This window comes from Bombus pascuorum, chromosome 12 (assembly GCF_905332965.1).
Source record: "Bombus pascuorum chromosome 12, iyBomPasc1.1, whole genome shotgun sequence".
NCBI classification, from domain to species: Eukaryota; Metazoa; Arthropoda; class Insecta; order Hymenoptera; family Apidae; genus Bombus; species Bombus pascuorum.
Window position 1 is genome coordinate 6282066 of NC_083499.1, and position 26466 is coordinate 6308531.

Genomic DNA, 26466 nt, shown 5'->3' on the forward strand with positions numbered 1-26466 from the left:
GAATGAGACAGAGAAAGAGAGAGAGACAATAACCTTTCATTGCGTTTCCTGTACCGTCGACCATCGACGAACGATGAGTTCTATAATTGACCAATTCGATCGAATATAGGTGAATAACAGAGTGGAAATCGCATTGAGGACGCTACGTAATTACCGATTGTTTATTCGAAATTCGAAGAATCGCTGGGACAAGCGAATTGTTGTCAAATTACAAAGTAAAATTGGCGATTAAAAAAGAAAATGACGATCGATAGCATGGACAAACGAACATTCTTTTGTAGCAACAGTTTCCCATGGAATATCGAAAATGGGATTTAAAATGTTTCACGTTGCGCCTGATGAAATGATATTCAATTTCATTACATCGTCATTAAACGTGTTATCGTGAATGTCGATTAGTTTACGTCAGATCCCTATCGGAATTAATCGTCACGTTGTCCAACCGTGTGCAATGAATATGTAATAGGCTCAAGTATGAATTAATTTCTGTGGATGCACGTGGGTCGAAGCTTGGAGAGGAGAGCAGCTCGCGTGGCCCTAATTGGTCTGTCCGAGCCAAGGAGGACCTTCGATCCTTATAAATATGCGCTGGTCATTAATACCAGCCGTGATCCGTTGGCAAACGTCGCGGATCGATCCTGCATTTGCGATTCTGATCGACGGCGATCAAATTCAGAAGGACGTATCGCGATAATTCCGAGGGACAACCGGAGATTCATAGAAAGTTCCATTAAATCGAACTCGTAATTCCTCTATCAGCTTTGAAAATCCCGGAAATTAATGGTGTTACTCGTACCGTACGTGAAGATTAAAACATTCTGAGAATTATTGCAGTTAAACGATGGATGCACGAGCTCGAGGAATAAATTTAACTTCGGTTGAGTATTATATCTACTTGGAAACAGAATTAACTTTAACGGCGTAATAAAATGACTGAGAATTCTGTAGCTTCAAACGTGGCTCGTTTGTACTACTCGGTAATTTACTGAAATATTAATAATTACGTTGCACATGATGATGTTTAAGATGTAAAATTTCTAACTATTTCCAACTCGGAATCACAACTTTGTAAACCTTCCCTCGAATATTCCATCGCGTAAACGTCCTTGATAAATCGTGTCTCTTGACTCGACGAAACTTTCGATACGAATATTCTCCATGGATCGCGATGAAATTAGACAGCAAAACCAGACTACCGCTAATTTCCTTCCATTCGCCAATTACTCATTCGTTACATTTTCACTCTAAATCGAGATTTCCCGTTTCTGGCAGAGAATTTACGCTAATACGATGGAAAAAGGGTGGTTGAGCCAGCAGCACGAGTTGCAATGTACTTAGGGTAGATTGGAGAGTGCGATAGTCGGGATCGAAGCAATAGACGAGAAAAGGGTGAAAGAAAGAGTGAAAGGATGGATGCGAGGTGGGAATAGAATAAAGGAGAAGATACTCGATTCTCTGGAGCTCGGTTGTCCGATGTTTCTCTTGCGGGTTATCTTAGCGACGATTCCAAAACGCCTCTTCGCTTTCCTGCCTTTAAGCGCACTCCTCTTCGACCTCCTGACGGAACAGAAAAAAGAAGAATACCAAGAATGGTGACAAAAGATAGTGGTCTTTGGTCGTGTGCAAGTCACCCTCTCTTTTCATCCCCTTTCCACTTTCTTTCCATCCTCTTTCCATTCTCTCGTCGCGTGCCTGTTTTGAATTTGGGTTATCGAAGGAACGGCTATCTCTGAAAAAAGCATTACTTATACAGCGTGGTTTTAAATTCATGGTACAAGTAAAATCAAAGAGAGATTGCACAGACTGAGACGAAAATAAAATGTGAGAAAATTGCGTTGGAGATCTGACGTTGGAGATCGAAAAATTTAAGTTGCAAGACTCGTTGATTTCACGTGAATTTGTGTAATTTTCAGCTGAATAATAAAAGATCGACAGCGAGCTATATACGAAAATAAGAGAAGAGAATATAGGATACAATCTGGAGAAAACAGAGTTTGAATATAATTAAGAGCGAGGCCAGTACACACATACTTGACACGTCCTCAAATTCGATTTTCTTGAAAACACAGCCTCCATCGAAATTTTATTATTCTCGATTTTCGTCTTTATTTTTAGTCATAAAGCGCCCTCGCTTCTTTGTTCATGCCACGAATTTAGGTTCGCGATACATGTATATTGATCAAAGTATGTGAAACAAAGAAATTATATCTCAATGTTAAGTATTTAACCGAGCTGGAAAAATTACGAACGAGCTTCTTTTAATGAAAATCGCGAGTTGTTAGTTTAGATGGAGTTGAGTACACACGATTAATTTGCCTGTTTGAAAGTTTCCATCGCTGTATTTATTTTATGAGTTCATCTGGACAAGATACTGGTCCTTCGCGTAATAATTAACGGTTAAAGTTTTTCACGAGACGAGCGGATAAAAACTCCCCACGCCGTTTATTTTAAAAGCACTTTTATTCGTACCGTAATTAACCAACACTGATTCTACCGGATTCCTATCTTTTCAACCACACGGAGATTAATGGACTTCCCACGTAGTCTATTTCCTTTTCTTCCAACGAACCTCGATCTAAGAGATAATCGATCGCTCTGTATTATAATAATTCCATAAAAGTAAACTATAGAAGACCAGTTCGAGCGCATATCTATATTTCAAAGGCGTATCGATCGTTAGTCGTAAAACCTGAAAACATATATACGTCACAAGTGTTAGCGTACTTATGTAAAGTTAACCTTGGAAATGATTACTATTTAACAATACTTACTTGGATCGAAACTTGGACAAAGATAGACAGAGGCTATAGAATCGTAAGATAAATAAAGAATTCAACGACTCAAAATTAAAAAGAAAATATCAGCTTCGTATGCAATAATCCTAAGATCTTCCTCGTTCGAAGTATCTAACCACGTACTAAAAGTTCATACGGATTTTACGACGCGTCAAACGATTCATTACAAGTAAACAGGGGATTTTTGAGCAATACAAGCGCGTTCCTTGTTTCGATTTAAATTTAGAAGAACATTCGATCCCAGAGTTATGATAAGAGGTAATGTTCTTGAATTTTAACTTTCAAAATATAACATCTGTATAAATCGTTTTCTGCAATTGAGCCCAGCGTCCTACTTGTCGACGATAGTGCGCGAACGTGTTTCGCACGAAACCGTATCGATCGCAATGAAAATCGCGGCTCGTCCGGCGTAAAGCCGGTGCGATTGGTTGCAAGGCAATCAGAGCGCTCGTAAGAAACGTCCAAATCATTCTCCCGCAGAAACATGGGCCGGAACAATCATACACTTGTAGGATGTATTGCGCCGGACAAGCACTATAGTTCAAAGCATCAGGCATAATTGCATATCAACGCCGCGATGCCGCTGACCGGTCGCAACACGGACAAAGCGGTGTAATTTGTGGAATCGTGGTAATCGGCTTTATGGCTTTTGCTGTTCCTGGTATTCGGGTATCGTTGTTCCGCCAACTGTCGACAACGTAATCGGCGTTGCACGCTTACCCGAGAATTTGGAAAATTGTCGGCTGATGACCGGCGTGTTAAGGGAATTGAGGGAATTAAGGAAAACTACCAAGGGGTTGATTCGCACGAGTATAGCGAGCGCGCTCTTTCAAGAATTTCGTTATTGTCTTTAAGTATTCGAGATGCGCCGCTTCGGAAACGGTCGACAACGTAATCAACGTCGTTGCGGCTTCGCCAACGGGAGGAGCTCGTTGTTTGTTATGCGATAAATTCGCCGTATAGTTGCACCGACATCGCCAGCCTGGTAATTGCAGGGGGTGTAATATCGCGAAAAGTTTGCACTAACCAGCGAATTCCTTGGTTATACAGTGGCTCGTGGAAATATTCCAACATTTACTGCATTATATGAACAGTTTTCAAATTTCATTAGCATTACAGCAAGCCTCGACTATCATGGTTATATCTATTGGTAAAGTTTGAAGCAAATCTGAAAACATATACTCCTGTTCATAAGTATTAGGATATCTGCTGATCTTGCATGAAGGTGGAAATTTATCCAGGTTGCGAACGAGGCAATTAATCGGTTCGAATTTTTAGATTAAACATAAAATCACGATCTCGAATACGCGATAAAAATTATCGATAATATGTGGAAAATAATATATTATAGAAAATAATGGATTAACGATCATAATTGACTCATATACGTATAATTTTATAAACTATAAATACGTTAATTCGTTTTTACTTGTAATTTGTTTCTAATTATATCGATAAAATTATGACAGTCGTATCTCGTTACAGTGCTAATATTTCTCAAAATGTTTTCTATATAGTACGTACAATATGTACATAAAAGCTACTAACTGCCACTATAAGTGGTGAAATACTTTCGCGAGCCACTGTATAGAAGGAAAGAAACCGCGCGGATAGAGTTCTCACGTGACAATAAGCCATGATTTTTATAGTCATGATACTAAATGTCGTGGCTCTTGTCCTCGTGCAAACTGGGTGTCCCGTTGTTATGATATTGAAATTGATGTCGCGACATTAACGCCACGAAATCAAAGCAGGTGCGCGATTTTATCGTAACATTCGTTAGTGACTATCATTTGTTATTCAGTCAGAGATGTAGTTAAAATCTGGAAACTCACTCTCCGACATTAGCAATCTCTTACGTGACTAAAACATACAACTTAGAACTACATCGACCGACTGTTCAACAGTAACTAGACGTCATGATACTAAATTGCGCGGAAATAAGCATAAAATAAAATGCCACGCAGTATCATAATAGCAAAGGTCGTAATTTTTAATGTCGCGCGAAAACGTGTCCTAAATTCATTGAAAAGACGAATAGGGTGTCTACTTTGTAGCTATGTGACTCGAATTTCAGTTTCATCTAACCTACAAACCATTTTCTTATTTCTTCCTCGGAATTCAAAGTTACTATTCGCGTTATCCCGTGAAATTTATGTGGTGTGATACTTGTTCCATATCACTACGCATGAAAAATTGGAAAATGGAATTTCACGATAACTTTTAAATTTTCTGGCACATTAATGCAGATAGGAAGATCTGATAATAGAGATGATGCGATTCATCCTCATATGTAGAAGTAATATTCAAGGGAGATGTAATAAAGCGGATTATGTTGAGAAAATGCGGGGAAGGTAAATTGGGAAATTTTGGCAGATGCAAGGAAAAATCGTGCGAGGGGCGCCGCTGGAGAGAGAACAAAATTTCGAGCGAATTTCCTTCAATTATTTACGCTCGGAAATGCAGGAAAAATTTAATTGCACGCGACACGAGGCGGTTGTCGAGGGGAAAAAATTTCGGAATAAACTGAAGCGGCTGTAATTGTACGCTTTAGTGGCGGCCGTAGACTCCATTTTTGTTTCATTACGGTAAAATATAGCCATGCATTATGAGTCTCGTACATGGAAGCTTTAGAATAATAAACGTAAAGGTTTCCACTAACAATGTCGAAAATAACGAATCAGCCTTTCATTAAAATTAACGTTGTCGATCAACAACGATCATTTGATTACTTTTAATTACTCCAATTTGATCAGATCCTTCATCAACAAGCGTTAAATAGGGTATTATTTGACGGAGAACAGCTGATTCACAAAATCACAATCTGAGATAGTCTAACTGTTGATTGACAAAAACAACTATCGTCTAGCGAAAAGTGCAATGCTCTGACGAGAAAAATGAAAAATGCAAGAAAATCTGATTATCGTAACACGAGTTTCAAATTAAGAACAATAATGAGTTCACGAGAATTAATAGATATAATAATTCGATTATATTTTGCAAATATAACAGTAAATTCGTTGTCATATAATTTAAACTTAGTTTCCACGCATCTCTCTTCCTTTGGAACGAAACTTTCGCAAGATAATGCACCGATAAAAACGATAAAATGGTCGTTCCTGCGAACGAAACTCGATCGCAGATCGCCAGATCGTTTAATAAATCCCCTTTCTGTTTTGCCGTGCTTGTTTCGTTAATTATCGAGAGAATCCTTTTTATAAGTTCCTTTCGCTTTGACACGGTGATCCACGCGCGATACACGGGCTCGCCTCTCGGTGTCCGCCCGACGAACGAGAACAAAAGCAAACCAGGACACGGGAGTGCACCGAGTCGGGAAAAAAATTGCGATCGTCCGATACGGTTTGCATCCGTGTTGACGTTTCAGCTTTATTAAACGTCGAATTTTCCCTCACCTCTCTTTCTCTGTGCGTTCTTCCATGAAAATTTCTTCGCTTTCGATTACTGTTTTCGCCAGCGTCTCTCTCCCCATAATTGGCAGCAATTTGGCGTCTTGTTATTAAAAAAATGGAAGAAGCAAAAATAAGAACGATGATAAAAAGAGAAAAAGCAAGGCCGAAAAGGAACAAGTTTCCGGTGGAACGACTTTACCAATTAGCGAACAATCGCAAAGGGCAGAGAGAGAGGGGGGACCGGGGAGGGAGGAAGGAGAAGGAGAATTTCGAGCGGCGTCGTTATAGGTCTTTAAAAGTTGCACGCTCTTTTTCCTCATCGTTTGAATGCGGTGCCTTTATTAAAACTTTTGACTGTCCGCCATCGAGAATATTTCCACCGTATTCTGTCCCTTCTTATTGAATCAACGGCAACGGAAATATCACGACTACTTTTAATTTCCATCTCCGAAGATATCTTTCGAGATTACCTCTCAGAACATTTCTAGATTCGCGAATGCCTGGCAAAAGCGAACAAACGTCTTATAACCAATTGCGAATCATCAACTTTGTGCGATATTCAAACTTTTCCATCTTTGTTCTAGAAACTGTAACGCTTGAAACATTTGTCATATCCCTAAAAAACGAGTCCAGAAAATTCATAACCCACAGCATTCCATAAGGGTCTATGAAATTACGAAAAAGAATTTGAAAATTCACTCACATTCCTAATAACCATAAATTATTATGCAAGAGAGCCTAGGTGAACTTTACATCATTTTATTAATCACTGCTACTGCTAGATCGCATCTTTTAATTGCTCGTTTTCTTTTCGTAAATTTTCTACAGGCCAAATCACAGAACAGGAAATGCAACACTCACGCACACTTCCTCCCCTTTTATCGAACCGAGGCAAAGCTTTAGGAAAAGAATTTAATTGACTTAATCGATCGGTGAACCGTCCGACGAATAACGCGATTAACCGGCTGAACTCTTTCTGTCCTGTTGTTATCGATACCGATGATCGCGTTTCCGTTATTACTCGAATGGAGGATCGATTGGCACGATCGTTTAATTAAATCTCGCGTTCGCTGCGAATCCCTTTCCGCGCGGCACACGCTTAACCCTCTTAATTGATGAACCTGACCGGAATAATTCCGGAACCGGGGAATGATTAATTAATGGCCGCGTTTTGATGATGCATCGCGACGTTTCGAAACCAGTCCGCGGCCCCAACGAATCTCATTGAGCTCGGCCTCGTCTCTTTATATCTGTGTGTAACCTATAACCTGATATACGTTAATTAATCGAATGTTAGCTGATAAAACGTTCGGCCTAAAATTGGAAGTTCGATAATGCGGCAATTAAGCGTATCGAAGGGTTAATTGCGTATTAATCTAGTGGTCGTTCCCACGAATGCACTCGACCACAGCAGTTGCAATTATTTTAATGCTGGATATTGAAATCCAACGATCGGATCGGTTCGTTTATCCGATTCCTTAGTTCGTTAATTTCCTCGTAGATTAGAACTTCGTTTAACCTAATTTCGTTTATACGAACAAGTTAATCCTCAGCTTCAAATATACAAACTCGTATCCGAGACTCTATCATATAGAGTACCTTGGTAATCATAGTACAATCGGCAAAACTAAAGTAATTATTCAGAGTAGAGTATAATTCGCTAATTTCGATGAGCTTTAAATATATGTTGTCGAGGTTACAATTCCAAGTAACTTTTTTCTAACCTCCTTTGAAGCATCTCAATTAAGATTTAGTGTTACATTAAATGAAATGCAATAAATTTTAATTAAAAGTAAATAAATTAGTTGAATTAGTATATAACGACAATAGCTATATGTTTCAACTGAATGTAAGAATAAAGTTTATCAGTTCATTAATATTATTTCCTTTCCTTATTACCTGGTTGGTAAATTATTGTACAGGAGGGTCCCACGTTCTATTATACGAACTAATAAAAAGCGCTAGAGAGGATAGCTATCGAATTACTATTATTGGAACTACTCGATTATACCAACTGTTTTACTGGTTTCGATAAATGAGATTTTACTGTATCTCACCCTTCCGTAAGTTACGTTGAAAGAGATCTCTCGATCACCACTGTTCGAGGCTTTTTAGCTAATTGCTCGTCGTTTAAGCGATAAGCGAAGAGAAAGTGTAGGGATGGATGAGTGAGGTGCATATTAATCACAGTAAGTGAAACAGGCGGCACAAGCGTGTTTTAACGTCGAGTGTTGTTCTTTGTTCCAGAGTCGGAGACCAAGCAGAGCGGAGGTAAGAGAGAGCCTCCTGAAAGACAGGCCAGCCTAAGTATCTTGCTTTTTTTATCGTGGAACACATTTTAGATTCACTCGTGCGTAAGTAACTTTGATCAAAGTTGAGAAAGGAACATTTTTTCCCTCCTGGTTCTCTTTTCGTTCCCTTCTCTTTATTTCGTATAATCGTCATACGTGAATGCTCGGGCTCCATTGTGTGTTCAACTACTTATTTTCCTGATTCTTGCAATAACGAACAGGAAAGGGTTAATAACGTTGACGGAGGACCACGAGAACATCAAAAACGAGGATCATTCTTTCGGCCGGAGTCATGAAACCGTCGCGGAGGGTTTAATCTCTGGAGGTTGATGTTATTTCCGGACGGCCGGGAAATAATAGTTCCAGCATCGTTGTCGAGTAGCGGGGACAGCAATTAAACGCGAAGAACACGAAAGAACGCGGTCATACCGTAAGTCGTAGACCAACGGCGCCACTCGAAACGCTCCTTAAAACGTTTTATCGGGTTCCACGTGCTCGAGATCGCTCGATTTCCCTGATCTTTCGATGGTGAAGTAACTCGATGGAATTCATGGAACGCCACCACACGAAATCTCGAGCCAGCCTCGGCTGATTTTCGCGGGACTACCAACGCCGAAACGGGATTCTATCGGCGTGTCTTTCGTCCTTTACACGCTCTACTGGTGAAGGAGCGGCTGGAATTCCATTACAGGATTCTTGCAACGACGAACCAACGTAATCGTCCCGTAAACCGCGAATCACGCGTCGAAACGATCATCCAGCAATTTGTCACGGTCGATATCGAGATCCATAAGTTTCACATCGCTGGGAAAAATATGGACGCGTTTCCTCTATGGTACTTCGCTTAATGGAGGATCGATTGATAGAACGTTATCGCCGATATCACCGTTATCGTTCGTTTGGTTCTTTCCTACACTTTTATCCACCGAGCAATATTTCTAGTCGAAGAGTGCTTTTGGCACAAGTCGGGCTATAGAATAATCTGTAAGCGAATTTTAATCGTTGATTGGTGGCATCACACGTTCTTTACGAATGCAGTGGCACAGATATCGTCGACACCCATTTCACATCGTTGCTTGGTGAAGGCGATAAATTAAGGAGATACCGCCTTTTGATGGTCAGACAATTATTAGGTGCGTGTCATGTCGAATAAAGAACCATCGAGCTTTTCAAATTCTTTTCCTCTCCGTTTACTGGACTCCGCTTAGCTGGTACGTGTAACGCGAAACAAACTGGCGTTCCTCGTGGTTGTTAGTCCAATTTGTCGTTAAGTAGGTTCCAACGAAACAGGAAGGAAATTCATAGGAACAAATGGTGGGTAATTAAACGCGTACCTTGTCGAGCCCGAAACCGCACGAACTCCAAGGTTATGTCGTTTCGGTTATTACCAGCAAATTTAGGAGAACTGGAAGGCTGTTAGTTCCGGTTACGAGGTGGTCGCGAGTCTAAGTCGCCTGGAGAGGAAGAGGCGATGAGTGCTCGTTAAATATTCCGACGTGCACCGTGCAACTCACCTCCTTCTCTGTTTATTTTCTAAACAGCAACCGAACGACGACCAACTATTTCCGTTAATTGTTAATCTGTATGGCAAACAGAACCGACAAATACGCGACGGATGCAGCGTTAATTCTGTAAGGCGCGACGGTAAACAACACAGTCACGCTGTACACCTTCCGTACACCTTCCGTCCACTTCTCTACAGTTTTTGCACGAGTTGTGCTCTTCGACGACTACTTTCGCAGACACAAAGGACATCGAGAAGACCGTCTTCCGCAATAACCGCAATGCGACGTACCAAACGCTGCTTGGCGAAAAGGCGGTTGTTTTCTATGACGCGACATAGTTTCGTCCAACTGGAGCTTCGACTTTTCAACTTTCAAATCTCTTCGAATTTCACTTCTGAACTTTTCGGAATTCTGACAATCATTTCTTTCAGTGTATAATAAATTGATAACATCTCTTTTAATGTAGTAGCATTGTTAATTTCACATTGACGTTATGTATTAAGTAGAGGAATCACTTCAGAATATTGGCGAAACTCATCAGTAAGTTTGTCTTCTTATTTTGTTAGTACTATGAATGAAGAAATAGTGGGATTTGTCAGGAGAGAATCCTAATTCGTACCGAAGCGTACACGTGACGCTGCACGCGGTGTATAACGTGCAGCACGATGAGGTGGCTGGCGTCTGACTATTGATCGACCTGTTCTACTGCCGGACACCTCCATTAAAGGTTCACGTCAGGTCGGATTTTTTCGCAGTTTGCCATTACACCGATCATGCAAGCTGGTTTCGTCAAACCAGCTTCATGTCCCTTTCACCACCAATTCGTGTGAAATTCACCTGCGGATCGAAACGAATCGAATCATTGGCGAACGTCGCTCTTTGCTCATCAATACGTTTTATCCGAGACATTTAGAAACTTTTTTCTTATTAAGCTTGTCAGCTTATTGAAACTTCAAAGGCATTATGTACGCAAATATTTTTTTAAAAACCAAACACTTTCTTCAACTTCCGAGATACAGCTTTTATAGAGAGAAAAAAAAGGAAAAGACAGGAGAACACGCGGTAATGCTTGGCTTTGCAATTATGGTTCCTTTGCTAAAAAGTAACTACAACTTTTTCTTTTTACAAGTTCAGAGCAAAAAGATATTCAGTCGATGAATAATCAAGGGTAAATGTAAAGTTTCAAAGTTTCATCATCATCAACGTCAACATTAAACATCCAAGTTCTTCGACGTGAATTCAAACGAGATCCTTTGCCGGAGAGCAACTCCACTCTAACGTTCCTCGTTTCGTGTCTCTGTCGTTTCAAATATACAAGCTTCTGTCCCAACTTCTTTTTAAGTAAAAAACATTCTCAACAAGCTTTCTCAAAGAAGACCGCCGCTCTTTTGTATAATTTGAAAGAGAACGAGGTGCCTTTCCAGAAATTCGCTCTAAGAACAATACCAAGAATACAAACGTTGTACGTATCAGTGGATAAATGAATTATACGAGTGAACTTTTTGCTCCGTATCGATGAGTCCTTCACAGAGCAGAATGTCCGATTAAATTCACAGTACCTACTCCGTTCCGGACCTGGTCGACAGTTACTTAATCCAATCCACTATCCCATTTAGTTTCGTTTAATCCGATTTGGACATCCAACTAACATTGTCGGACCCTCCTCTTCGTCCATCCTTGCTTCATCCTCCGCCCCAACTGTCTAGCTGTCGCGATTAGATATGCACGTCTTGCCCTTGTCGCACTAGTTGAACCTTTCCAAATGGACGATTTGTCTTTCTTTGTAATCTCGTGACGATTCGTCTTCGGTTCTCCAGTTAGAGAGCTACTACTCGATCGATTTCTTCTCTAGCGCGCTTAGGATGAATAAAACACGACTCTTGCGATGCTAAACCCCGGAAACTAAAGATACTTGGGGCTTCCTCCTGAGGGTCTTACTGATCTCATAATTACATATTAAGACGGGATTATTTACACGTCATGCATATATTCTGTAAACTTCCAGCAAAGAAAATGCGTTACAGGAAATGTAACATATCAAATACAGCATATCCAATATTTAACAAAGAGTTACACGTCATGGTTGACGATAAATCCTTGTACAAGAGACTCGTTGCGTTAGACGGCAGCAGGGTTAGATCGCGATAGATCTCTAGCGAGCTAGAGGGAACTAATGACTGCTCACTCCCCTTACGACTTGCCTGTCCATCATCCCTTACAGCTGATTATTCCGCCGATACTCTTGGGAGCCTTTCTGCGCGACGACCTCGCATTCTTTCATTTATATCAGATATAGCGTCGTTAATATACATTTAACACGGTGGCAAAGGTCGAAAGAGGTTCCTGGCACTGGAAAGAAATAGCTCGGTAATCGAATTTTCTCTCGCTTAAAATTACGATATCGTATAAACTGTGTTAAAAATACATTAAAACTGTCCAAAGTTGACTTCAAGAGCAAAAGATGAAAAATTACGTGAATAAGTTATTCTTCTTGCTAACATTATGCGTTCGGCAAGTAATATTTTCGTAAACTTCCAAATGGTTCTTCTCTGAGAAAAAACTTGAGTTGCATTACTTTTAAAATACATGAATGCATAATGTAAGCATCAACTTGACGAGCAGAACGAAACATCACTGAGGAGAACCGAGTAGAGATTCCACAGGCGTACGTCCGCAGGATCAATATTTCTGGAATACAATCTGATCGAACAATCAGCCAGGTCGAGCAAGAAGTTGCAGCGTAATTGGCGTTGCACAGGCAACTCGTCGTTGCCGTGTGCGAGCGTAGCGGTTAAACGAGTCCGTTGAACGCGTTCATGGCAACCCAGTTCTCAAGAAATCCGGTAAGTCGCGAAAAGTTTGGGGCCTTGGAAACTAACCCCGGTAGTGTGACGCGATTCTACGCCCCCTTTCAATCCACCGAATTCCGAGCAAATCGCTTCCTGTTGCAAACTCGTTCTCGAGTTACAAGCCCTGCTTCGATTCTCGGCCAAGTTTCCCACTTTTGTCGCCTCCTGTCCCCTCCCGCTCTCCAATTCTCGACCGATGTCCTCCCTGACCGCGAATCCTGGGTTTGCTGCGAGCGTGAAAACTCGGACGAGGGTTTTCGAAACTCCAGACGCGTCCCTAACACACCTTTCTAGGACACATCGAATGTGATTAACGAAGTGGAAAGTAGTCCTGACACTCGATGGAAGCTACCCGCAGAATCCAAGTGGATTAACCAGAGCAGGAAACGAGGAACGCGGCATCAAATAGTTGACGAAACAGTTGTGGTCGACTATAGATAGCAATTTCATGGGAAACTTAATTTGTTAACGCGTTCGATGCGGGGAACCTGAATATGACGTAAACAAGTATTAGCTCACACATACTCTTTACATTCGCAAAGGTATTGTATTTTTACATTGCACGCATGATCAGTACAACAGCTACTTTTAGGAAATGGATGCAGGAAATCTAAAAGTGTAAAAATGCACAGAATACTAGTAACATGCATAAAAATATAAAATATATAAAATTTAGCACTTATTATAATATTTAGTAGGTAAAACAAATTTCTGCTTGTTCTTTGCTTTTGTTCCCTTATTTCTCTTTATAAAAATATAAATTTGCATAAATGTCCGCTATATCTATTTGCTATAACCGTGTGCAATCCCATTGCATCATAATATTAGTAAAATGTACTCCTACTTAAAAAGTATCATCGTTTCTTCATATGTATTCGAAAACTCCGGTAAAGATTTATTGATCGACAAAGCTCTTAAAATGACTTCATTTTTAAGCAGACTTTCATCTAGACCAGATCACGACAGATCGTCCGCGGTATTATTCGCAGGATGTTTATTATTCAGCGTGTTTCTTGTCACTGAAACCAACCCTTGGCGGGTTCTTCGTCGAAGCGCCCAATCGTCGTCTTGGTGGTGCCGTTCGTTCTCGAAATTCCTTGACGTGTTGCGTGGGGGAATTCTCTTGTTTCCGGTTGGCAGTGGTATCAGGAAATTCAGAGAAAGCGGAACAACGTCACCGGAGAATTCAATAACGGCAATATCGAGAGACCGATCATTTCTGCGCGTATTCGTCGAACAGCGTGTCGTCTTCGTTTTCGACGTCGAGGATGATAGGTGTTGTCTCGGCCGATTTTCTGACGCAACGTTAGACTTTTATTTCGTGCGAAACACGATGTCCTATCACGCGATATGATCACGTAACACTTCTAGCGACACAAAATTGGTGATATTGCCTCGCTGCAATCGAGACGCCTGCCACTTTTACCAAATATTTGTCTTGTCTTGATAGTTTTCTTTCTCCGTTGGTCCTCGTGTCTTCTCACTGGTTCCTTTTCTCGAATTAAAGGAACTAACCGAACTCGGCCAACCGCTCCTTTTCTCCCTTTATTTTTTTTTTTTTTTTTTTTCTTTTGCAGTTGCGGCTGAACGGACATTCGTCGAATAGATCAATCGACCACGCCAGTTCCGTTACGGCGGCGATTTCGGTAAAAACCCGATATCGGGATGTATTTTGCAAGAGAATATTTATACCTCCAAATGACAAATTTTATCGTGAAACCGTAGTACCTGCCATTCGTCAAAATAATCGATCGCTACTTTCAGTTTGCCGCTGTCATCCATGCTAATACGATGTAATATCGTACAATACCACTCGTACCTTAAAATAATACCTCGTTGATCCCGGAACACAACTGAGTTGCATGAGGAAAGCCTCATCATATATGATCGGCTTATGACTTGGTTGCCTGGAAACTCTAATGACATTCTCCAACCGCCACGAGGACTGCTTAATTATTTCGAAAGAACGGATTATTTCCAAGAATGTCTAGAGTCGGAAGAAACGCTCGTTTTTCTCGTAACTTGCCTCGTACACACCCAGGACGTATAGTCTCGTCTGCCATCTGATTTTAGTTGATGTTAATATTCTTATCGTGTCGGTCTCTTCTACTCTCGTAGTTATCCGAGGCGCGCGAGGCAATTTAAAAAGTCGCTGGTGAATCGCGACGCGCGTTTCTTTAATACCGCTTAAATTGCACGTTCCACTCGACAGCTACTCGGAGCTTCGCGACGACGCACTACTATTTTATGCATGTTCCCCTGGTCGCGTTAGTGGCTTTCCTGGTTTTTCATTTACCCCGGGAAAATTCGTCTCGGAATTCAGCCGTTCCGTGGTATTTCTTGGACGACGATGAGTCGAGCAGCCTTGTGGAACGGTCGCAGACCAAGCGAAATTACTTTAGCAAACTAACTCGCTGTTTTATCAGGGGCAAATATGACCTGGTCTCTGAGAAAATGTGGAATTGAAAGTGGCTGCTTAACGAGGATTTAAAAGGGACGTTATATTCGCTTCAATTTCCAAAGTTTCTGGCTGTTTCGCTCTTGCGTAGCTTACGCTATCGCTCGTAAGTAGACTGCTGATGTTTATGCAGATTTTAATTTTTTTAATGATAAAGACGAATACCATCTAAATAGAAATTTGTTACAGAATTGTAGTATGAAAATTGTTTGTTAGCATATATTACCGTATAGCCTCGAGCTATTCACGGCCGAGATTGTCGCTATTCACTCTGTTACAAGGACAATGTCAAAACAGTTTTCCTTGCACACATCAACATCTTATAAATACTCATCTCCTCCAAGGACCAACTCCCACAACTCCAGACACTAGGGGTTTACAAAATACCCTGCTCATGTGGCAAGTTCTATGTCGGTGAAACTGGGAGGAGCGTGAGTACACGACTCAAGGAACACGAGAAGTACACCGAACTGAAACATGCACAGTCAACGGTCGTAGAGCACCAACTAACTACGAAACATAAGATGCTCTTTGACAAGATATCTGTCTTAATAAAAGACAAAGGGTATTTTCCCAAGGAAATATACGAAAGAGTAGAATCATGAAATTCTCCAACATCGACAGAAATACAGATCTTCATCTTTGCTCTATATAGTGCACCCTCCATCCAGTTTTTAATTGACGAGCTAACCAATGAAAAATGTTAGCTGATCACGGAATACGGAAGTTCACGTCTTCTCGATCACTTACTCGGAACTCTCAATCAGAAGTCCTTGTCACTCTAATCGCCGTTCTGAAGCAACCAGATCCGTATAAAAGAATGCTTTTCCAGACGCACACTGACGAAACCAACTACAATGCTAGCGAAACGTCGAAATTCTGTTGCTTCTGGACGCGGCTCTGTCTCGGAAGCCTCAAACGGTGTTGGACGAAACAGAGTTAAATGTATCGGTGTCACAGTGTAACAGTGAATAGTATGTTGTTATAGTTAATGAATAGACTGCGGATGTTATGTGCTGTAAGTATCATTAGATGCACAATAGAATAGAAACAGTACAAACATAAACTCAGAGATTGTTTAAGTATGCTATTTACGCTATTCTAGGTAGCTGATGATTATAAAGAATAAAATCATTGCAGTCTGATTTGAAATTCGTAATTTTGTAATAAAAAGTAAGTCATATTGAATAAAAATATGCAAGTGCCCAGATGCTTTCGAGTGGTGGAATAAATATGTTAACTTCTTCCTCCGAGCTTCGAGAGCGAACAATTTCATAATGTAAAGCACGACTTCGACCGGTTCGGTGAAAATGAGCAGAGAAAATTTCTCGAGTGTCACGAAGTTCCTTCGATGCGATTTCGATACGAATTTACCGATCTCTCAGAGGATCGAGCGATCGGAGAAGAAAAGAGAGAAAAGCCGAGTTCTCGAAACGTTCTCCTTTATCGTTGTTATTTTACAGCAATGTAATTTTTAACTTACCCTGCTATACGTTCCATGCCGTTACTTCCATGAGATAATTTCGAAAGGTTTGCTTTTTCAGAGAATATATTTCTTTCCTCTCATAAAATTCAACACTGGATTATTCCTTTTCCTCCCTTTGATCGCTAAACGCGCCCTGTGTCTTAATTCCCCATTTCCATTTCCATGCGGGGAAAATATGCATTTTTCATACCGGGTGTACATTTCAAAGAAATGGTTATCCAATTCCTTTCTGCGATCGTTGTTAACAATTTATCGTACTTCGATAGCGATGATATACACTGTTCTCCATTTCTCGTACGTGTATTAAAATTTAGCAAGACAAATCTTAAATTTACGTTCTTTAAACTCCAGCACAAAATAGATACAATACTGTTCGAAACAATTAGAAAATTGTTCCCGCGATCAGTTTAATCTTCGCCCATTACTTGCGTCTGTATCACTCATTTCTTCTTAATCATCGTCTTAAACTCACGCAATATTACGCAAATAACAATATCAATGTATCAACCCTATAGGATTCCTTTCGTTCTGTTTGCTTTGCTCATACAATTCATAAAAAGTCTTTATAACAACAACCTCCTAATTTCAACAGTTTATCTATCCGCGTTAAAAACTTCCAATTTCTCGTATCTCTTCTGTAACGGTATCCTGTTCCATTCAAAGCCAGCATCTCAAAAAGTTCTGTGTGATTACACAAGCAACCAGAAGCAAAGGAAGTAGGACAATTCCTCGTGTAGCTCGATGAACGGGGCTTATTTCGTCCGTGTTACTCGGCCGGATACTTCAATTCCTCGCTTGTCTTCCGGCAAGAGGAGTACAGAGTGGCGCAAAGAGATCAAAAGAAAAGAGGCAAAAGAGCAGGTTTCTATTCGCGCGTGAGAGAGACGAGTTGGAAGAGCTTCACAGTCAGGTATTTTTCCGTTGTCCCAGAAAACGGACGAAGCCCGGTGGCGTGTGTACGTAGATACATCGTTTATGGGCGACATAAAACTTCACTCTTGCATTCCCTGTGAACACGGCTCTGGGCCGAGGCGCATACGCGAGGCGGCATTATAATGTATGACGCAACGGCGCGCCGCGGGAGGCATTAAAGCCGGGAAAAGAATCACACGTACGAGCCAGAGGAGGTGGAGGAGGAGAAGGAGGATGAGGAGGTTGGTGCAAGTGGGGGAACGCAACCGAGAACAAGCCCCGAGAGTCGAAGCCCGGCCAGCTATTAAGGGCGTGGACGTCGTTGGCCAACAGAGGTGCTATCTTTCCAAAAACTCGATTTTATCTCCCCCAACATTTTTCTGTGAACAGTGCGGCACTGAAAAATCGTAGAGCATATTTGATATTGCGGCGAACAAAACTTGGAGTTGGACAGAGTAGGGTGAAATCTGAAATGCACATGAATCTTGAAGATCTCTTGAACGTTGCGGTGAATTTATCCTTTTCGAGTTTAACGAGACAATACGTCCCGAGTTAAGTTTTGGAAGAGTATCGAGTGGGTAGAATTTTTCTGATACTGCCGAGACCGATTAAAACATACGATTTCGTGATAAACGGGTCGTATATCTGGATAAACAGAGTCGTTTCCTTTTTTGAAAATTCGAATCTTCCTTTGTGAACGATATAGCTCCAACATTCGAAAGCAACAACTCGTTTACGGTCCGTTCCTTTGCTTAATATTGCAGCAAGTGAAACTTGGAATTGGGCAGAGTGGGATGGAATTTGAAATGCGCGTGAAATGAGGTTAGGTTTGGGGTGACTATGCTACCGAGGGGATGAAGTTCCTTGAATCTCGAGGCGAATTTAACCCTTTCGTATAATGTCTCGAAGCATAAGCTTAGGGCACACTACTGACTTCTTAAAACTTTTCCGATATTGATAGTGAGACGTATAATATCTTCCTCGGATAAAATATTCTGAAATGATTCGAAATACGAAGCCAGGAATAAAAAGATACAGTGTCGGTACAGAGTCGCTTCGTTGAATTTTTAAGGATCCCTATCGCAGTGAACAAACGCCTGGCGCATATGCATTATTTATAAATCAGGCGAGAAGACAGTTATAATATACATTATTGCATTACTGTGGTTGCCGCTAAGAGATGAATCTGTTATGAGAAGGTTAAATTTTCAATGATTCGAAATACGACGTCAGGGATAAAAGAAACAGGGAGCGTCGGTACAGAATCGCCTCTTTGAATTTTCAAGGATTGTTATCGCAGTGGACAAACGCCGGGTGCAGACGCATCATTTATGAAGTAGACTAAAAGTTTCGTACCACTCGAGGGAAACGGTAGCGTTACAACGCACCTGGTTGTGTCAACGCGTGAAACTTATGAAAAAGTATAATTCACACGCATAACCATAGCGCGCGACGTAATTAATGCCGCAAGTAGAGGGGCTTGGCCGCAAATTCTCTTGTGTTTCTATAAGTAATTCCGCGCGGAAGTTTCGTCCATTGGGACAATTTTCATTACTATTTCAAACTATTTCAGACGGCGACATTCTGGCGCATTAAAGATTCATCGATCAGTAACTTCGGTGGTTTTTCCACGGAATAGGGAGAGATACGTTACTGTGAACCATGTGCACGGGCTGCAGCCGAATAAAAAACTCACGAGAAGTACTACACTGTAATCCTGATCCCAAGCGTAATATAAATAAATTCAAAGCTACGGTGTAAACCAAATATACTGAGAAAATAAACCTGCTTGAACAAAGAAACCTTTCTCAAACGAGTCTACAAACAATTATACTGAATTTTAGCATCCTCACTGCAACGAAACTGAATAAATTTCCCTTGGATACCTTGTTATTAACAGTAGTCAGTTTTATCGTAGAAGAGATACATTACGTTCGAAGCCCACAGGAAAAGAACACGATAAGCAGTTGTAAACTTCAATAAACAATCTCGCGTGGGAATTTTTAGGAATTTTAAGAATTAACCATAGGCTCTGAAACTTTGCAAAATAATTATATGGCCAGCAAATCTTGTATAATCTCATTAATCATTACTGTAGCAAGCGTGTGTTTGTGTTTGCACATTATATATTTCGTAAATAGATCTGAATTTACTATGCGATACATAATCAGCCATGGGAATAATATGCTAGTCCTAACAACTTAGAAAATAATGCAATAATACAATACTGCTTCGTGGTAAATTATTACATACGCGTGACAGTAGGAGAGAATCTCGATGAATCGGTGACGAAGGATGCGGAACGCTCGTGGCAGTAATTGACTTCTGAGAAAATCGTTGGAGAATTTGCGGCCGTGACGTTGTTGCGTTGTGTAACGTTCGGCCAGCGTAATACGAAATTATGCAATTCGAGTAACCGCATTTCCATTATGCAGTATTTACTCGCGGCTATGTATTTCGTCGGTGCAATGTGCACATGTAACGGATGATATAGGCACGAGAAACGGGGAGCTAAAGGGGAACTCGTAGGCTCACGGAGAGAACAAGGGACGATGGTGTAGAGAACTAGCGAGGCAATGGCCTTTCCCTATGTGTCTGTGAAACAGGTACATAGCTACGAGAGAATTCGCTGGTTCGTCGAAAATGAAATTACTCGGTCCTCGTCCCATTTGACATCGCGACCGGTTCCGATCTCTGACATCGATTCTCGCAACCAGATAAAATCATCATTTTCTTTCGAGGATTTTCCGCACTGTGAAAATTACCATTGTTACCTGTGCATTAATAACACGGCTCTGTTGCATCGTGAATTCCAAAATCACGTTCATAATCATGCATTTCAGCTCCTGACTCGGGTTTGGTGTGATTCAAAGCGACTAAAAACAACTCAATGTGATTTAACGCAACTCGATGCGATTCAAAGCGACTAAAAACAACTTAATGTGATTTAACGCAACTCGATGCGATTCAAAGTGACCGAAAGCGATTCAATGTGATCGAATAATACTCGGATGATCGTGAGATCGAAGGAAAAAGATATTTACGTCACGAGACTCTTATGCGACAATGATGTTTCTTTTCACGCGATAATTTACGAAGTCCCCTTGGTTAACGTAATGTTCAAAGGAGAAAATTCTCCAACGATATAAAGAGATTTATCAGAGCAAGAGGAAGAATACGGTATGAAAACGTTTTCCTGGAAAAATGTCTCTGGGTGCTTTACTCTTTCTTCTCCACGATAAAACAGTGGCATGTTGTAATTGCCGGAAGCGTGTTCGTTCCGTTCGCGAACGCGACGCGAAAGATTGTACCTTTCCAACGATTCTTTTTCAGAAAGGAAATTACTCATCCACAACGCGAAAGAATGGCCATAAGAGGCTACTCGTTGCTTTTTAATTAAGCTTGCTCGTTCGTTTCCCATTGTTATCTCGAGTTAAGACATTCTCAATAGAAAAGTGGCAGCCACCATTTATCTCAATTGTTTTAGCCAATCCTTGATCGCTCTTCGATCAAGAGGGGCTGGTTTCCGTGATTTCTCGCCAATTCCTTCGATGAAACGGTTATCTTTGATCGAGTCCAAACATGGATTTCCTCAATTGGGATTTAAATACTTTCGACAGACGCAGTTAGACTACATACTTGTTTCCCGGCGCCATTTGCTCGACCATGTGGAAACGTTTTATGAAGCTCTAACGATCGAGCTTCGACTTGTTGAATGGTCTCTCTGAATACGTTGAAAATTGTCAAAATCGGGAATAATGGACACACGAAACGACCGTGTATCGAATGACAAAACTTTTGTACCTTGATCGTCGCACAAAACGCGTTTCAATGTATGGTAACCGATATCGTGTTAAAATAAAACAAGAGAAAAAAAGGTAGAGATGAAAAACAGAATATTTGCGATTGAAAAAGCTCGAAATACTAGTACCTATCGATGTTATTCGTCAAATTTCTTCTACTATTCAAACATCAGTTTTCATTCGTTTAAATAATTCTATCCTATATAAATTCTTCTTCTGATGTACTCGATAGCAGAACATCAAACCAATGACCACGCAAATGGCGGTGTAATTCGGTTGAAATGATTGCAACGAAAAGCGAACCAGAGAGACTAGATTTCAGGCCACGCTTCAGAACAAACTTTACATCGGCCGAACTCGAATTCGCTTCAATTTGACGCGGTTAAACGAACTACAAAATATTTAGAGCCGTACCACATTTGAAACCGAGAGGAAGCGAAAAGCAATGTTTGTTAGATGGACGGAGACGGAGAAAATATATGGACGTGGCATGCCAGCAATTAGAGTTTATACGAAATTGAACGAGTCCGATTCCGCGCGGACGATAAAACGTTAGTCCTGTTAATTATCGACCAGTTAAAAAACAACGTTCCCATGGCAAGCGGCCGAAGCTCCTCGTGCCGGAAACGACCGCCTCGTTTTCACCCTCTTGCCCCTTCTCCCGTTACCGTACCATTTCATCCTCCTTTTAATTCCGTTTCTGTCGAGTTTAATTTTTCCCGTCGACGATCAAGAGAGCGCACGCGCACGTCTGATAAATGAAAAATATCGCTACGGAAGAAAATGACTTGGTCGCGTGTAAAAGGGGTGAAATCAAGTCATAAATAACGCCGCGTTAAAAATATTTCATACGTGTCGCCATTTATACCTGGTCACCGTATATATATGTCACGGTAAATCACCGACCGGATGTCGCATAAATTGCAAAAATATTTTGTAATTGACGGTGAAAATAAATCGCTAGAAACGTTCTCGATATTGGCCGGTTAGTCGTCGACGCGTACGAACCGGTAAATCGAGCATTTTTTCCCTCGCTGGCGGCAGCCCGCGTTCCAAGGGTCGATTAACCCTCTTGAATAGTCGCGCGCCGTGCCACGAGTCGATATTCCCGTAAAATGTGTTATTCGCGTTGAATAACCGTGTACACCAAGAACGCGCGATGCCATATACACCCCCGTTTATGAGTATTATACGAAGACAGAAGGAAGAAGAACACGATAAGTCACATTGCTTATTTTTTAAAGCGGAGAAATTTTAAAATCCAATATGTTCTTGCGTTACCACAACTGTCGTGTTGGCAAACTTCTTCAAGTTTTCTATCCTCAAGTTAGCCTATATTTTTTCGATAGAATTTATATTAAGAGGTTGTCAAGAGGTTGACAGATAATTATTATAATAATATTAATTGCTCTAATTCGTTCAGATGGTTTGAACAAATATTTGCTTCTTATATATCAGTCGTTCGCATCTTCATAGATTAAAATGTACAGAAAACTGATATTTATAAGGATAATTGACCCCTCGTGTCGATATTTTGGATTAATCATCGCGTTTCGTATGAAACAAGCAGCTTTTCTAATATTTTTGCATGGATGTATGCCATCCTTTCGTGTTTATATCTTTTAATAGTTTTTCGTCGAATATTAATCTCGAAATGCACTCTTGATATTTCCGCTTTGGGAAAAACAACATTCTTCCTTTGACGGGAATATTATTGCAGCTTCAAATATTCCGTTGTTTAATTTAATTCGAAAGTAAACGGGCCAGAGCGAGAAGCTCGGGCGTCGATATTAAATTAAACTCGACTCTAATAACGATATTTGAATAACTACGCAGCACGGAGGATCACAGGGATCTTTATTTAAGCTTAACTTCCAGCGAGGTATTTTCAAAACGATCAATTTTCCAGGAATTTCCTATGTATCGTTCCATGCCAATATTTAGTTTTTCTGCTATCCTTTGATTAGTTTCTATTCCGAATATCTTCGAGCACTATTCCGTTCCATTAATTCGTCGTTCAACGATCCTCGATGAAGCCGATGTGGTGGTGGGATTTAATACGTATCCACGGCTCCGAGGTCACGAGGATTTTACCAAGCTCGTCTCTACGAAGAGAATTCGAAGTTCATCTCTGAGACGAGCAAAGCCTCGGTGATCCTATTCGACCGAGACAATGGATGCTTGGATGGCGAAGAGATCGACGACGAGTCCAGAATTCCGACGCGCGTTTTCGACTCTGTAGTTTCTTTTATTTCTGTCGGGCAACGTGTTCATGCTGCCTAACAACTGCTTCCACTCTTATCTTATCCTTCAAGCAAATCGCTTTAACAATACACTTTCGGTTATTCGGTCCCACTTTGACATTTTCGTTGAAACGAAAATAATTATCCAGGAGAAAACTCATTGGCACGTCGCATGAACAATCGACACACATTGATTGATAAATAAAAATTGATATATATCCTCCAATTAACCAGCCAGAGATTCGATCCTATAAACACCGGTCAACCGATACTCTGCTATATTTCAAAAAGATTCACTCATACAGTAAACGAAATTGCATCTTAACGTAGCCATAAGAATCGCTTTCCCATCGCGTTACTCTGATAAAACTCGATAGAGATTGGTCGACATTCTCCTTGAAAAAAGCGATCTTCGAATCGTTCTACCACGACGAGGTTTCTCCTACACCAAACGGGAGCATTGCTTAACACACTCATAAGAATTTCTCCTTCCATCGCGTTACTCTGATAAATTTACTCGATAGAAATTGCTCGACACCCTCCTTGAAAAAAATAGTCTTCGCTCGATAATACGCCGATAACGCTGAGAAAAAAATTACCTTACGAGGAGCACTTTCATCATGCAAATCCTCGAGTCGCGTATGAAAGTTCCGAGGGCCGGAGAAACACGACAGCCGTATCGATTCCGCCACCCATTACACGTCTTAGGATGCAAAACGAATTACGAAGCCTATCACGCGAAGGCAGAGAGGCCCAATCTCCGGTACCTTGATCGCTCACAAACTATACTCTTTGCGAATGACAAAGATTATCCGTTCCTTGGTCGTATCTTTCGCCTATCGAACAGATACAAGCTTCTTCGAGAGAACATCGAGACAAAGATGTATCGACGCGATCGTGTTCGTGGGTATTGGACAATACAGGATCGAACGAGTATCCGAATTCGATGGTACAACGATGCAACCTTGTCGTCGATGTCATCATGGAACCGAATCTCTTCCTACGTTCAATTAATTCTCGTCGCCGACGATCGACGACCGTGTTACCGGCGGATCTACAAGGCGAATTACCATTGACGGATCAGACAAATAGCCGAAACCGTCTTCGGTGAAATTTATTCCACTTTGATAGAATATTGTCTAACTATCGAGATTGAGGTTGTAGCGTTTCCATAGTTGTACGATACTGGGAATTATAAGGTATTCGAAAAATATTTTTAACGCGTTCATTTTCCTACAGTCGTCTAAAAAATCCTCTGTAATGGTCCTAAGACGTGTGAAGTTTCTCGGAAATTAAATTGATCAATCCGTTTATTCGTAAACGTACAATTAACATTCGATTCTTAAGAAACAAATAACTTGCTTCCACAAGAAGAAGAATGAATAACAGTGAATTTTGATGTCGAAACGCGATGCAAGGTGGACGGTACGATAACTGTTTTTGGCCAATCGTAAATAAAAATTTGTAGAATCGACGTATTGTCTAGAAATAACGTGAACGCGAAGCATCGATAGGCGAAAAGGGTAGAAGGTGAAAGTTCTGGTCGGAAAGTTTCGAGATAAATCTGGAGGAAGTCGCTTAAAAAGTTTCTCTTAAACGGATTTCCGTTAACTTGATTTGAGCTCGTGGTTCAGGCTCCATCGGTATCCAGCACGTGGAACTGAGAATCAATATTAATCTTCCGGCGTTCTTCAAAAGTACATTGCTCAGGAACCAGAATTTAATCGAAGGCAAAGTTAGTCGGTCTTTTATTTAACCACTCGAGAGACAAACTTCATTTACACTCTAAGGGAAAACGAAAAAATCTTCCATGCACTAAAGTCACTTTACGATTCTACTTGATATCCGATCTCAATTAAAATTAATTCGACAAAAATTTCAATCTTCGTCCCAAGCTAATCCGTCGAGTTCCCTCTACGTGCGTACGGGTATCTAACATCACAGGAAACCGTTTTTTGCGGTAGAAAACTCAAACCCAGAAAGAGAAACACGTAAATCAACATTACCACAAAACCCTTCCATAAAAGTTCCTTGCCCTCGTGCTGGGTGAACTGGTTGATTCTACGGTAGAATTGCAACTCTGTGGTCAACCAGCTATGAGAAATTAACAAAGGGAGAAGAAAAACGAGACGTGAAAGCACCGCTTGATTGCGTTTCTTAACTGGCCGGGCCGTCGTGGATTTTATTTACAACTATCACTTCTAGTAGCTCAGCAAGCAATACAACGCGACATGCTTTGTGATGTAATCTAAAGTTCTTTGGACAAGGGTTTCGTACTTCGAGGGTTGCGTGGACACATTGTTAATTTAAATTCTCATTAGCGTAGGGAGAATTTTAGGAACAAGAAAATTCAATCTTCGGGGGAAGAAAACTTTTCAATCGCGGTGGCCCTCTGACATTTACCGCCAGAGCAATCTTCATTCAAGATCATTTTCTCGAACGCTTGTCCTAGTATCTGTTACTACGTGTAAAATTTCACCTGACCTCTGCCACGCCAATATCCAAGGGTCTACATCTAGTTGAATGAAACATCTGAAGAACATATATAGAGGAGCGTATATAGCACAGATACTCTCGTAAGAATCTATATAGCTGTTTGAATATTTTGTCGTAATGAATACGAAATTCCTATATGCTAATAATAATTCTTGTCACTCGGAACGTGAAAGAAGAACGACATCAGATTCAGTGCTGAGGAACAGCAACTACTATCT

At 40.8% G+C, this 26466-nt stretch overlaps 2 protein-coding genes across 4 annotated transcripts in view; one reads left to right on the forward strand and one right to left on the reverse strand.

The window, feature by feature from the left end:
• The window catches only part of LOC132912792 (centrosomal and chromosomal factor-like), a 216481-nt gene that overhangs the window by 179768 nt on the left and 10247 nt on the right, over positions 1 to 26466 (reverse strand). The window lies entirely within an intron of this gene.
• Positions 1 to 26466, forward strand: part of LOC132912767 (uncharacterized) — a 169005-nt gene that overhangs the window by 108207 nt on the left and 34332 nt on the right. For 2 of the 3 annotated variants that reach the window (XM_060970480.1, XM_060970481.1), the window contains exon 2: positions 8453 to 8476. The exons of the other annotated variant lie outside the window; for it this stretch is intronic. In XM_060970480.1, the coding sequence (XP_060826463.1) occupies positions 8453 to 8476 (24 nt within the window). The remainder of the gene's footprint in view (positions 1 to 8452; positions 8477 to 26466) is intronic. 3 annotated transcript variants of the gene reach the window in all.